Source organism: Pelobates fuscus, chromosome 10, assembly GCF_036172605.1.
Source record: "Pelobates fuscus isolate aPelFus1 chromosome 10, aPelFus1.pri, whole genome shotgun sequence".
Taxonomy (NCBI): domain Eukaryota; kingdom Metazoa; phylum Chordata; class Amphibia; order Anura; family Pelobatidae; genus Pelobates; species Pelobates fuscus.
In genome coordinates, this window is record NC_086326.1 from 4,934,829 (window position 1) to 4,950,127 (window position 15,299).

Genomic DNA, 15,299 nt, shown 5'->3' on the forward strand with positions numbered 1-15,299 from the left:
CCTCCTTCTATCAGGCTTTCTCCTTCTCCTTCCTCCCTCTACCAGGTTTTATGCTTCCCCTTCCTCTCTCTGCCAGGCTTTCTGCTTCCCCTTCCTCTCTCCGCCAGGCTTTCTGCTTCCCCTTCCTCTCTCTGCCAGGCTTTCTGCTTCCCCTTCCTCTCTTTGCCAGGCTTTCTGCTTCCCCTTCCTCTCTCTGCCAGGCTTTCTGCTTCCCCTTCCTCTCTCTGCCAGGCTTTCTGCTTCCACTTCCTCTCTCTGCCAGGCTTTCTGCTTCCCCTTCCTCCATCTACCAGGCTTTCTGCTACCCCTTCCTCCCTCTACCAGGCTTTCTGTTTCCCCTTCCTCTCTCTGCCAGGCTTTCTGCTTCCCCTTCCTCTCTCTGCCAGGCTTTCTGCTTCCCCTTCCTCCCCCTACCAGGTTTTCTACTGCCCCTTCCTCCCTCTGTCAGGCTTTCTGCTGCCCCTTCCTCCCTCTGCCATGTTTTCTGCTGCCCCTTCCTCTCTCGCCAGGTTTTCTGCTGCCCCTTCCTCTCTCTGCCAGGCTTTCTGCTGCCCCTTCCTTTCTCTGCCAGGCTTAATGCTGCCCCTTCCTCCTTCTACTAGAGTTAATGCTGCCCCTTCCTCCCTCTACCAGGCTTTCTGCTGCCTCTTCCTCTCTCTGCCAGGCTTTCTGCTGCCCTTCCTCCGTCTGCCAGGCTTTCTGCTGCCTCTTCCTCTCTCTGCCAGGTTTTCTGCTGCCCCTTCCTTTCTCTGCCAGGCTTAATGCTGCCCCTTCCTCCTTCTACTAGAGTTAATGCTGCCACTTCCTCTCTCTACCAGGCTTTCTGCTGCCCCTTCCTCCCTCTGCCAGGCTTTCTGCTGCCCCTTCCTCCCTCTGCCAGGCTTTCTGCTGCCCTTCCTCCGTCTGCCAGGCTTTCTGCTGCCCCTTCCTTGTTCTGCCAGGCTTTCTGCAACTACTTCCTTCCTCTTCCACATCTATCTACCCATTCATTTGTGTTGCACATAGGAACAGGAAAGCCCCTACCGCTATCCAAGGCACCCAGAACCACTAAGAAAATCTAAATGTAAAGGCAGTCTGATCGAGAGAGCTAGAAAATAGGGAGATGGGGAAATTCTTTTCATTCTGGGTTTTACAGGTTTCTGTACTGCTTACCCACCCGTCACACAGAGGGTTAATATCAAGACCTCCATCTATTGCTGCACTTACAAACTCCTATGACCCTCAACCATGCATGGGAGTAACTGCCATCAAGTCAAGGTGTGTATTGGTACCATGTTTTACTCCCCAGCAATAATAACCCTAACACTGCAGATATTTGACTACGTTACCCATGAGTATTAGCCAACTGCGCCATCGCTGATGCAGGCAATCAGTTTACTGCTATTGATTGTACAATCGAAGGGTTAATGGGCAATTTGTGTTCCTAAATGTTACAATAGTTGTAAAATATAAGGTGTGAATGTTGAGGTTGGTACGGATGCCAGTTGCCAAGGAACGTATCAGCAAATCTCCCAGAAATCGTTCATTGTATCCCTGTAATTAGCTCCATGGAATGTCCACCTGCTTCTTGGATTCCAACCCATTCCATGGACGTTAAACACGGCAAAACATGTTTACAAAGTGTCACCATGGATGTGTTTGCCAACACTCCTTCGCAGAAATGTGAATTACCGTCTCTGCTAATTGCTTGTCTTTTGATTAGTGATTAAAGCCCATTGAAAACAAGAAGTCGATGAATATTAATGGGCTGAACGTTTGGGACTTGGGAGGAGAAGTGTTGGTGGGTTCAAATGGCTTCTGATTATAATCACCATGTTCATGCACTCGGTGGTGGTGGGGGGGAGGCAAGGGTAGGTCTGTTTGAAGCTACAGTTTAAAGTAGTTCATGTGTTAATGGGATTAGAAACTTATGCTAATTGTACTACATTTAAACTAACAAGAGCGTACATTTGCAGAACAAATAGTGCAGCCTTTTATTAATGCCCCTTTGCTCTCCTCAGTTAAGCTGATTTTTTTTGCCCCATGCCGATTTTCACCATTCTTTGACTTTAGTAACTCTCAGCTCTTGACCTTTCTCCCTCTTTTTCTGAATGCTTTTTAGCGTAATATTGCACATTTTTGCTACATAGATGGATAAGCAGTCCAAAATCTTTTTGTGATATATATTTTTTTTATATAGTAATTAAATAATATTTAAACAATTAAATATTATGCAAAGTAGATTTCATTCCATTGCTTTATATGCTCCTTCTGCTTGTGAATTGATTTCATACAGGGTCCCTTTCTGCCGCTGTACTGTCTAAAATGTTAGTTTTAAGCTAATTTTTTTCAAGACATTTCTCCATTAACCACCTTTCCTATTGGAAAAATCTCTGCTTTTGTTCCTTTTTGGAATGTATTTGGGAAAGAATAGGGTTGGTGTGTGGTACTTGCTGTAAAAGGTCACCTTAGGGAAGATTTAAGGAGGCATTTGATTCTGAATTGTGACCCTCTAAGAATAATGCTTAAACATTTATAATTGGCTGCCTGTTTGGGTAATTGTGATTCATGATTAGCTGAATAGATCTAAGATCCTGCTGTTTTATCCTTTTGTTTCTTCTTTATTCTAAACTTAATTTCCACTACGTATAGTAATATAGAGCCAGTATGAAGACCTTAATAAATAATAAAATAATAAAGAAATTCACACCCAGTATATGAAAGCTAGCCCAAAAAGGTGTCTCACTAGCACTTGAATAAACAGAGAAAATATATAAATCTATATATGTGTATAAGCACACACACACCTATCTATCTAGCTATCTATCTATCTATCTATCTATATATATATATATATAAATATATGGGAAACTTAAAAGAATAAATGGATAAATGTAATACAAACTTGTGTTAAAATCTAGGAGAGAAAAAAACCAACAAATATAGTGTAACACCGTTACAGAACAATGGCAGGTAAAGGGAGGTAGTAAGTTACAGGCACATCACCCCATAGGGGTATATCTCCAATAATGTATTCCTGATCCCCAAGGAATCTTCGCTAATTTTCTACAGATATAAAGGAGAAGAAGATGGTGCAATGCTGTATGGTATAAAACAATTTAATGGACAAATGCACTTACAAACAGAAACAATAAAACTGCATATCTCCACAGCAAGTGGAACCCGGAAGTAAATGGAAGTTCTCCAGAGGCAGGGATGATTGCAGCAATAAACTTGAAAAAATCCACAATAAAATGAGATAAAATAATTAGCCCAAACAAAAACAGCCAATCCAACGCGTTCTTCTACAAGGATGGTCTGCTACTATCGAGGTCTCCTTTATATATGCGAGTCCTGAGGATACATATAAATGTACATATGTGTGCTTACACACACGTTTACATTTATAGATTTCATCAGAACAATAAAACATCCTGCCAGTTCTAATCTATTAGTCACCCTTTAGCTAGCATTGTTTGTTGTGACACAGTGTTTTTCAATTTCTATTTGTTTTAACTAGTTCTGTATTAAATGTATTTATATTAATTTATGGTAGGGAAGTGTAGGACGTAAGATTGACTTTGACTGTTCACCACTAACGATGGTGTCTTGTAGATATTTTTTCCGTATTGTCCCATGGTGGTTAGTGATGGAGAGGGTAATCTGACATCCAGAGCGAGTCACATTTTGCTTGAGGCATCAAGAAACCTTGACTGCTTTTTGAATAATTAAAGGGGAATCCTTTAATTGTACGGGATTTGTTTTGCAGTGTCCATGTTGGCAGTTGAGGAGTACGAAGAGTTACAAACCAATTTAGAGATGGAGAAAGATCTGCGGGAAAAGGCGGAGTCACTGGCGCATGAGGTGTGTCAATTAAAAGTGTAAAATAGATTTGACTTACACTCGTTGTTTGACAGTATTTTCATTAATTCTCTGACAATGTGTAAGGAACGCAGGAAGCTGGGAAGTAAACAGTAAAATCCAATTTAATCCAACAGAGATAAAGTAAGAAATTTGAATATTATCACTGAAAGGCTCTAATATATGCTCCATTTCAAGCCATCCCATCTGCCTCTGAAAATGGTAAAATAACAGCAGTAAACCTGCCCACTACCACCCCTACTCCAAATCTGAGTGCCACACCAGACGTGATAAAATTTAAAAGTACACTGTAGGCATTGTAACTGCTTCATCTCATTGAAGTGGTTATAGTGCCTGGAGAACCCTGGCGCTATCCTTTCATAGAGCCTTAAACAAATGTTAATGTTTTAATGCTAATCGAGAGTCCCCAGCAGCCCAACCCCTCATGCTGGTTAGGTTGATAAAGCTTTAGCCTGTGAAGCAATGGGCAACTTTGATTGGCTGTTGATCGGCTGAGAGTATCATGGGAGCGTTCATTGGTATGTATTGGTATGGCTAGTATACATGAAAAGCATAAATGCCTTTTAATCCACATAATGGCACAGGTAAATCTCAGATGGATCGATTTGTTCATATGGGGAAGGCATTTCAATCGTCCTGACCACCCTGAACAAAGTTTGCACATGTCTAATGGTTAGAAATAAAAGTGCAATCCTTTCCATACCTTCCAGTGGGGCTGGGTGGTGGGTGGCCAGGGACACTTATTCAGTTTAAAATTGCTCGGAAATGGTTTAACACTAAATGGAGTGACTGTGCCAAAGGACTCCAGACACTATAACCACGTCAATTAGATCAAATGCTTCTAGTTCCTACAGTGTCTCTTTAAACAGGCCGCACACCAGGAAAACTCAAGGTACCTGCTTGGTGTTATTATAGGAAACAGAAATGTATATTATACTGAAATATTTTTTGTGTGATTTCTTTTTCTTTTTTCATGAATGTTTCTGCCATACCTATCTGCGTGATTTTGTTAACCTGTTCGTCTATTTATTTATATTTTGGAAAGCAGAAAATGACACGACACATTCTGCTTATTGTGTTTTTGTAGATGTATATTGAACAAAACAAACTTAAGCGACAAAGCCACCTCCTTCTGCAGAGCTGCGCTCCCAATGACCAGCTGCTAAAGGCACTCGAGGAAAATGCTAAATTAACTCAAGCGTTAGAAGAAGACCGCATCCAGCATCAACGAAAGGTATCCTAACATGAGTGCAAACCTCTGGTGATTCCTAGAATATTAAAATATTAATTTTATAGAACTGTTGAAGCATTCGAGAAGTGCCTGTCAAACAAGTCCCACTGAGCCTGCTTGGCAATCTTAGCTGTAAATTGGTAATATGGCTTTATGGAGATTTAGTGGGGACTGTGTACACAGAGCAAAGGACTAATCAGAACATGCATTTAATCGGTTCCCATGGTGATTGCCCCAGAACTGGTCTTTATGCTTTACTCTTACAGTGACCGGTTGCAGAATGCCTGATGCTGCTAGCGAATTTAGTTCTTTACTATATTTTACACATTTATGATTATTGTGCCGTGATATGTTTGAAGGTAGTTAACAGACTTTCATTACCTGCACTCGGTTTTAGAATGATTACATTATGGTTGATGGTTCCAGCCTGGTATCTCTCGGTTTTGTGGCTGATATTTGCAAACTCATTTATTTCGCTTGTTTTAGTGCTGCCTTTAGTGCGTGTTCAGTGGTTGTAGTTGTGCTTGCTGTGTCACATAACTAGCATGATGTATTGAACCCAAATACCACCAATGTCCACCCTCCCAGTTTTAACCCCTTAAGGACACATGACATGTGTGACATGTCATGATTCCCTTTTGTTCCAGAAGTTTGGTCCTTAAGGGGTTAAATCAATTCACATAGACCATTACATTGATTCATGACATTTATTGAAAAGAGGAAAAACAAGTTAACCGACTTTCCTAGTAATTATAATAATGATAAACGGCAGATCAACCTAAAGGTTCTAAATAATGTCCCCTCCAAATATTGGAACATTCTATATTCTGATCTTTTATAAAATATAAATGCAGGTTAAGGAATTAGAGGAAAAATTAGAAGAGGACAAACTCCAAAAAGAAATCGAAAGCCTTAAGAAACAGATGGACCTGTTAGAAGAGGACCGGAGAGACTTGGAAGCCAAATTTCAGAGTTCAGAGTCTACTGTTCGGGATCTAAAGCACTCAGGTATTGTCTGCTTCCTATAAGGGAACGTCCTGCAGCAGGCGATCTTCCCATAATTATTTGGGTAAAAATAATTGCACAATTCTGAGGAATTTCTCCAATTTTGGCCTACATTTTAAATGTAATTTTGAATTCCTGACAAACAAATGAAGTTAACCATTCTCCATCCTTTCATATGACAAAAATGACATATGTAAAATTTGGCATCAAACATGGTTATATTTTTGCTTTTCTATCCTGTTCTGTAAATTTTGAATAAAGTAGAATAATACAAAGTATTGGGACATTGAGTGTGTCTAGCTTTGTCAGGCAGGTTAAGAGACATTTCATTTTCCTCTCAAGTTAATCCATTCAACTGAGGATAGCCTGTTCTCATTTGCTGCTAGCAATCGCATGCTGTTTAATTATAATTAGAAGCTGCCTGTTTGCTGTTGGACTTGTAGATTTGCTGATCTGGTCTTCACTTTCAAGAAAGTGAAGTCCTTTATTTAACCCCTTAAGGACACATGACATGTGTGACATGTCATGATTCCCTTTTATTCCAGAAGTTTGGTCCTTAAGGGGTTAAAGTGACAGTCAGAGAGGCACATGTGAGCAGAGGGCAGGAGCAGGTATCTGCAGTTGAATCCTACATTTTGTAGGAAGTTGGTGTAAAGACTGGCGGAGAGATGAGTGATGAGATCTGTCTGGATGCAGGATTCATTACGGATTGTAAGAGGCAATTTGGGAAAGAGTAAGTTAATAAATTCTCATTCTTTAATTCAGATAATTAGTATTAAAAGAGAACTAAATAGTGGTGCCAAATTAGTTTGGTCTTCTTGGTATATGTCCTAATGAGCGAGAGTGTGGAATTTATTTTCCCATTGTCAAGTTAAAGAGGGTAACCTGCCACACACAGCTTGAACCCTAGCAGCATTAATAGAGATAGTGGCGTATTATCCGGCCTTAGAATGGCTTGGCTTAACACAGTGCCTATGGTAGGTTAAAAAAAAGTAAAAACAAGCCAAGGCCAGGGGATCCAGAAATACACATTAACGTAATACAAGGCCGAGCCTAGGACTACAGAGAACAGGATAATACAGACAAGCTGAGATGGTATAACAGAAAAACACTGAACTAAGAACACGTTATTGGGAACCACAACAGGGCAAAGACATAGAGCTCTTTGAATAATTATATAGATCTGGCAGTAAAAGCCAGGCCTGCATCATTCCTGTGTGCAAAGAATGTGTTTGTGTGTGTGAATGACGTAGGGCTGGTAGCGCCTGTATGCCCAGAACATGTTTGCGTGTGTGAAGTGTTTGGTGTCACAATTTACACCAGTGCGATGAAGGTTGGAATGGATGCTAATACAGCCTAGGGAACCCTCCACTGGCCACTCCTCAGATGGCTGCTAGAGGTGCTTCCTGGGGCAGTGCTGCAAAGTGTGACTGACATTCAGTGTCTCCACCCTCTGCATGCAGACACTGAACTTTCCTCATAGAGATTCATTGATTCAATTCATCTCTATGAGGAGATGCTGATTGGCCAGGGTTCTGTTTGACTTGTGCTGGCTCTGCCCCCGATCTGCCTCCTTGACAGTCTCAGCCAATCCTATGTAAAAGCAATTTGATTCACTCAGAGAATCACTTCTGATGATGCCAGCCAAGCAGGCAGATCGGGGTAGACGCAGCAGCTTCAGTTTTGAATGCAAGTAAGATTTTACTATATTTGAGGGGCGGGGGAGGAGTGGTAGATGGTGGTTTTAACACTATAGGGTCAGGAATACATGTCTGTGTTCCTGACCCTATAGTGTTGTTTTAAACTCTGCTTAGAGTCAACATTGACACAAATAGGGTGGAAAGAGAAACAAAGAGCCATAGCCAATATTACACCCAAATTACTCCTCTCTCTCTCTGAGAATAGCAGGGTAACTGCTCAGCAACAAATTGAGTGAACACTCTATTATAAATAATGTTGCATAAAGCTGTTCACCCAATAGAACGAGTGCTACAATGTAGGTTAAAGGTTTAAAATGATAGAAGGTAACAAATAAAAGAAACAACATTAAGACAGTAAAGTGTAAACAGAGAAGCCTTGATCTCAGATTATAAAGGTGTACATTACCCAAGAGCCCTCAATAAACCTTAATAAAACTCCTAATATCTTTGTAATTCAATCATAAAAACATGGCATACCTAATGTCTGAAGGCTCTGTGTTAGAGCCAATCTGAAGGTTAACTTCACCTTTTCTAGGGATTGTCTCTGCCTGCTAAATAGTCTGCTTTATTGTATGCATCATTGTTACCAATGTGTTAGTTATTGTTTATTTGTGTGTTCTGTTCAAACATTGCACCGTATTATGGAAAAAGTCAACACCTTCTAAATAAAGTAAAAATGTTTCGTATTTCTGGAAATTCAGTTTTCAGTTTTCAGCCTAAGAATGTCGAGAATGGGAGTTGAAACACGTGGAATACTCTTTTTGTTTTCTTTAAACAGCTGGTTTAGTACAAGTACAGACTGTGATTACAAGTCCCAATCGATATTTTGTTCCATTAAAGAGAGTACAGAATAGCTCGTCAGAGGAACGTTACAAGATTAGTAGCGAGTTGCCAGTAATTAGAGGCGGTCATTACATAATGGATTTTAGAGGATCTCGGAAGCCAACAAAATCCAAACGGCCTTCAAACAATTCACTGTTTTTGTTTATGACACCCTTTTATTTACTCATTAGCAGGGGGTGGATAAACCAATTAACATATAAGTATTATTTCCTTAATTTGTAATTGTTTTTAGTTGACTATAAATATTCCATATTGATGTTAAATATAGAAACATCGAATGTGATGGCAGATAAGAACCATTCGGCCCATCTAGTCTGCCCAATTTTCTAAATACTTTCATTAGTCCCTGGCCTTATCTTATAGTTAGGATAGCCTTATGCCTATCCCACGCATGCTTAAACTCCCTTACTGGCTTAACCTCTACCACTTCAGCTGGAAGGCTATTCCATGCATCCACTACCCTCTCAGTAAAGTAATACTTCCTGATATTATTTTTAAACCTTTGTCCCTCTAATTTAAGACTATGTCCTCTTGTTGTGGTAGTTTTTCTTCTTTTAAATATAGTCTCCTCCTTTACTGTGTTAATTCCCTTTATGTATTTAAATGTTTCTATCATATCCCCCTGTCTCGTCTTTCCTCCAAGCTATACATGTTAAGATCCTTTAACCTTTCCTGGTAAGTTGTATCCTGTAATCCATGAACCAGTTTAGTAGCCCTTCTCTGAACTCTCTCTAAGGTATCAATATCCTTCTGGAGATACGGTCTCCAGTACTGCGTACAATACTCCAAGTGAGGTCTCACCAGTGTTCTGTACAATGGCATGAGCACTTCCCTCTTTCTACTGCTAATACCTCTCCCTATACAACCAAGCATTCTGCTAGCATTTCCTGCTGCTCCATTACATTGTCTGCCTACCTTTATCATCAATATCAGAAATAATCACCCCTAAATCCCTTTCCTTCGATGTTGAGGTTAGTAGGGTAACTGTATGAAATACAAGTCTACAAGACATATGTCAGTATATGTATTATGTAAACTATTTTCTGGTTCCCACCAGTATGAATAAGAGTCTGTGTAATAGTTTGTCATATTCTAGGTTATTAATCATTATATCCAGGTTGGCTGGTTCCAGATATTCTGGGTTATTAATCATTATATCCAGGTTGGCTAGTTCCAGATATTCTGGGTTATTAATCATTATATCCAGGTTGGCTGGTTCCAGATATTCTGGGTTATTAATCAGTATATCCAGGTTGGCTGGTTCCAGATATTCTGGGTTATTAATCATTATATCCAGGTTGGCTGGTTCCAGATATTCTGGGTTATTAATCATTATATCCAGGTTGGCTGGTTCCAGATATTCTGGGTTATTAATCATTATATCCAGGTTAGCTGGTTCCAGATATTCTGGGTTATTAATCATTATATCCAGGTTGGCTAGTTCCAGATATTCTGGGTTATTAATCATTATATCCAGGTTAGCTGGTTCCAGATATTCTGGGTTATTAATCATTATATCCAGGTTGGCTGGTTCCAGATATTCTGGGTTATTAATCATTATATCCAGGTTGGCTAGTTCCAGATATTCTCGGTTATTAATCATTATATCCAGGTTTGCTGATTCCAGATATTCTGGGTTATTAATCATTATATCCAGGTTAGCTGGTTCCAGATATTCTGGGTTATTACTCATTATATCCAGGTTGGCTGGTTCCAGATATTCTGGGTTATTAATCATTATATCCAGGTTAGCTGGTTCCAGATATTCTGGGTTATTAATCATTATATCCAGGTCATCTGGTTCCAGATATTTTGGGTTATTAATCATTATATCCAGGTTGGCTGGTTCCAGATATTCTGGGTTATTAATCATTATATCCAGGTTATCTGGTTCCAGATATTCTGGGTTATTAATCATTATATCCAGGTTAGCTGGTTCCAGATATTCTGGGTTATTAATCATTATATCCAGGTTGGCTGGTTCCAGATATTCTGGGTTATTAATCATTATATCCAGGTTGGCTAGTTCCAGATATTCTGGGTTATTAATCAGTATATCCAGGTTGGCTGGTTCCAGATATTCTGGGTTATTAATCATTATATCCAGGTTAGCTGGTTCCAGATATTCTGGGTTATTAATCATTATATCCAGGTTGGCTGGTTCCAGATATTCTAGGTTATTAATCAGTATATCCAGGTTGGCTGGTTCCAGATATTCTGGGTTATTACTCATTATATCCAGGTTAGCTGGTTCGAGATATTCTGGGTTATTAATCATTATATCCAGGTTAGCTGGTTCCAGATATTCTGGGTTATTAATCATTATATCCAGGTTGGCTGGTTCCAGATATTCTGGGTTATTAATCATTATATCCAGGTTAGCTGGTTCCAGATATTCTGGGTTATTAATCATTATATCCAGGTTGGCTGGTTCCAGATATTCTGGGTTATTAATCATTATATCCAGGTTGGCTAGTTCCAGATATTCTGGGTTATTAATCAGTATATCCAGGTTGGCTGGTTCCAGATATTTTGGGTTATTAATCATTATATCCAGGTTGGCTGGTTCCAGATATTCTGGGTTATTAATCATTATATCCAGGTCATCTGGTTCCAGATATTCTGGGTTATTAATCATTATATCCAGGTTAGCTGGTTCCAGATATTCTGGGTTATTAATCATTATATCCAGGTTAGCTGGTTCCAGATATTCTGGGTTATTAATCATTATATCCAGGTTAGCTGGTTCCAGATATTCTGGGTTATTAATCATTATATCCAGGTTAGCTGGTTCCAGATATTCTGGGTTATTAATCATTATATCCAGGTCATCTGGTTCCAGATATTCTGGGTTATTAATCATTATATCCAGGTTGGCTGGTTCCAGATATTCTGGGTTATTAATCATTATATCCAGGTTAGCTGGTTCCAGATATTCTGGGTTATTAATCATTATATCCAGGTTAGCTGGTTCCAGATATTCTGGGTTATTAATCATTATATCCAGGTCATCTGGTTCCAGATATTCTGGGTTATTAATCATTATATCCAGGTTAGCTGGTTCCAGATATTCTGGGTTATTAATCATTATATCCAGGTTGGCTAGTTCCAGATATTCTGGGTTATTAATCGTTATATCCAGGTTAGCTGGTTCCAGATATTCTGGGTTATTAATCATTATATCCAGGTTAGCTGGTTCCAGATATTCTGGGTTATTAATCATTATATCCAGGTTGGCTGGTTCCAGATATTCTGGGTTATTAATCATTATATCCAGGTTGGCTGGTTCCAGATATTCTGGGTTATTAATCAGTATATCCAGGTTGGCTGGTTCCAGATATTCTGGGTTATTAATCATTATATCCAGGTTAGCTGGTTCCAGATATTCTGGGTTATTAATCATTATATCCAGGTCATCTGGTTCCAGATATTCTGGGTTATTAATCATTATATCCAGGTTAGCTGGTTCCAGATATTCTGGGTTATTAATCATTATATCCAGGTTGGCTGGTTCCAGATATTTTGGGTTATTAATCATTATATCCAGGTTAGCTGGTTCCAGATATTCTGGGTTATTAATCATTATATCCAGGTTAGCTGGTTCCAGATATTCTGGGTTATTAATCATTATATCCAGGTTAGCTGGTTCCAGATATTCTGGGTTATTAATCATTATATCCAGGTTAGCTGGTTCCAGATATTCTGGGTTATTAATCATTATATCCAGGTTGGCTGGTTCCAGATATTCTGGGTTATTAATCATTATATCCAGGTTAGCTGGTTCCAGATATTCTGGGTTAATAATCATTATATCCAGGTTGGCTGGTTCCAGATATTTTGGGTTATTAATCATTATATCCAGGTTGGCTGGTTCCAGATATTCTGGGTTATTAATCATTATATCCAGGTTGGCTGGTTCCAGATATTCTGGGTTATTAATCATTATATTCAGGTTGGCTGGTTCCAGATATTCTGGGTTATTAATCATTATATCCAGGTTGGCTGGTTCCATATATTCTGGGTTATTAATCATTATATCCAGGTTGGCTGGTTCCAGATATTCTGGGTTATTAATCATTATATCCAGGTTAGCTGGTTCCAGATATTCTGGGTTATTAATCATTATATCCAGGTTGGCTGGTTCCAGATATTCTGGGTTATTAATCAGTATATCCAGGTTAGCTGGTTCCAGATATTCTGGGTTATTAATCATTATATCCAGGTTGGCTGGTTCCAGATATTCTGGGTTATTAATCATTATATCCAGGTTGGCTAGTTCCAGATATTCTGGGTTATTAATCGTTATATCCAGGTTAGCTGGTTCCAGATATTCTGGGTTATTAATCATTATATCCAGGTTGGCCGGTTCCAGATATTCTGGGTTATTAATCAGTATATCCAGGTTAGCTGGTTCCAGATATTCTGGGTTATTAATCATTATATCCAGGTTGGCTGGTTCCAGATATTCTGGGTTATTAATCATTATATCCAGGTTGGCTGGTTCCAGATATTCTGGGTTATTAATCATTATATCCAGGTTGGCTGGTTCCAGATATTCTGGGTTATTACTCATTATATCCAGGTTAGCTGGTTCCAGATATTCTGGGTTATTAATCATTATATCCAGGTTGGCTGGTTCCAGATATTCTGGGTTATTAATCAGTATATCCAGGTTGGCTGGTTCCAGATATTCTGGGTTATTAATCATTATATCCAGGTTAGCTGGTTCCAGATATTCTGGGTTATTAATCATTATATCCAGGTTGGCTGGTTCCAGATATTCTGGGTTATTAATCAGTATATCCAGGTTGGCTGGTTCCAGATATTCTGGGTTATTACTCATTATATCCAGGTTAGCTGGTTCCAGATATTCTGGGTTATTAATCATTATATCCAGGTTGGCTGGTTCCAGATATTCTGGGTTATTAATCATTATATCCAGGTTAGCTGGTTCCAGATATTCTGGGTTATTAATCATTATATCCAGGTCATCTGGTTCCAGATATTTTGGGTTATTAATCATTATATCCAGGTTAGCTGGTTCCAGATATTCTGGGTTATTAATCATTATATCCAGGTTGGCTGGTTCCAGATATTCTGGGTTATTAATCATTATATCCAGGTTATCTGGTTCCAGATATTCTGGGTTATTAATCATTATATCCAGGTCATCTGGTTCCAGATATTTTGGGTTATTAATCATTATATCCAGGTTAGCTGGTTCCAGATATTCTGGGTTATTAATCATTATATCCAGGTTGGCTGGTTCCAGATATTCTGGGTTATTAATCATTATATCCAGGTTATCTGGTTCCAGATATTCTGGGTTATTAATCATTATATCCAGGTTAGCTGGTTCCAGATATTCTGGGTTATTAATCATTATATCCAGGTTGGCTGGTTCCAGATATTCTGGGTTATTAATCATTATATCCAGGTTGGCTAGTTCCAGATATTCTGGGTTATTAATCAGTATATCCAGGTTGGCTGGTTCCAGATATTCTGGGTTATTAATCATTATATCCAGGTTAGCTGGTTCCAGATATTCTGGGTTATTGATCATTATATCCAGGTTGGCTGGTTCCAGATATTCTGGGTTATTAATCATTATATCCAGGTTGGCTAGTTCCAGATATTCTGGGTTATTAATCAGTATATCCAGGTTGGCTGGTTCCAGATATTTTGGGTTATTAATCATTATATCCAGGTTGGCTGGTTCCAGATATTCTGGGTTATTAATCATTATATCCAGGTCATCTGGTTCCAGATATTCTGGGTTATTAATCATTATATCCAGGTTAGCTGGTTCCAGATATTCTGGGTTATTAATCATTATATCCAGGTTAGCTGGTTCCAGATATTCTGGGTTATTAATCATTATATCCAGGTTAGCTGGTTCCAGATATTCTGGGTTATTAATCATTATATCCAGGTTAGCTGGTTCCAGATATTCTGGGTTATTAATCATTATATCCAGGTCATCTGGTTCCAGATATTCTGGGTTATTAATCATTATATCCAGGTTGGCTGGTTCCAGATATTCTGGGTTATTAATCATTATATCCAGGTTAGCTGGTTCCAGATATTCTGGGTTATTAATCATTATATCCAGGTTGGCTAGTTCCAGATATTCTGGGTTATTAATCATTATATCCAGGTTAGCTGGTTCCAGATATTCTGGGTTATTAATCATTATATCCAGGTTGGCTGGTTCCAGATATTCTGGGTTATTAATCATCATATCCAGGTTGGCTAGTTCCAGATATTCTCGGTTATTAATCATTATATCCAGGTTAGCTGATTCCAGATATTCTGGGTTATTAATCATTATATCCAGGTTAGCTGGTTCCAGATATTCTGGGTTATTACTCATTATATCCAGGTTGGCTGGTTCCAGATATTCTGGGTTATTAATCATTATATCCAGGTTAGCTGGTTCCAGATATTCTGGGTTATTAATCATTATATCCAGGTCATCTGGTTCCAGATATTTTGGGTTATTAATCATTATATCCAGGTTGGCTGGTTCCAGATATTCTGGGTTATTAATCATTATATCCAGGTTATCTGGTTCCAGATATTCTGGGTTATTAATCATTATATCCAGGTTAGCTGGTTCCAGATATTCTGGGTTATTAATCATTATATCCAGGTTGGCT

At 38.9% G+C, this 15,299-nt stretch overlaps 1 protein-coding gene across 3 annotated transcripts in view; it reads left to right on the forward strand.

The window, feature by feature from the left end:
* The window catches only part of SHTN1 (shootin 1), a 167,403-nt gene that overhangs the window by 75,915 nt on the left and 76,189 nt on the right, over window positions 1-15,299 (forward strand). For all 3 annotated transcript variants that reach the window (XM_063433979.1, XM_063433977.1, XM_063433978.1), the window contains exons 8-10: window positions 3,749-3,843; window positions 4,949-5,095; window positions 5,947-6,100. In XM_063433979.1, coding sequence (XP_063290049.1) covers window positions 3,749-3,843; window positions 4,949-5,095; window positions 5,947-6,100 — 396 coding nt within the window. The remainder of the gene's footprint in view (window positions 1-3,748; window positions 3,844-4,948; window positions 5,096-5,946; window positions 6,101-15,299) is intronic.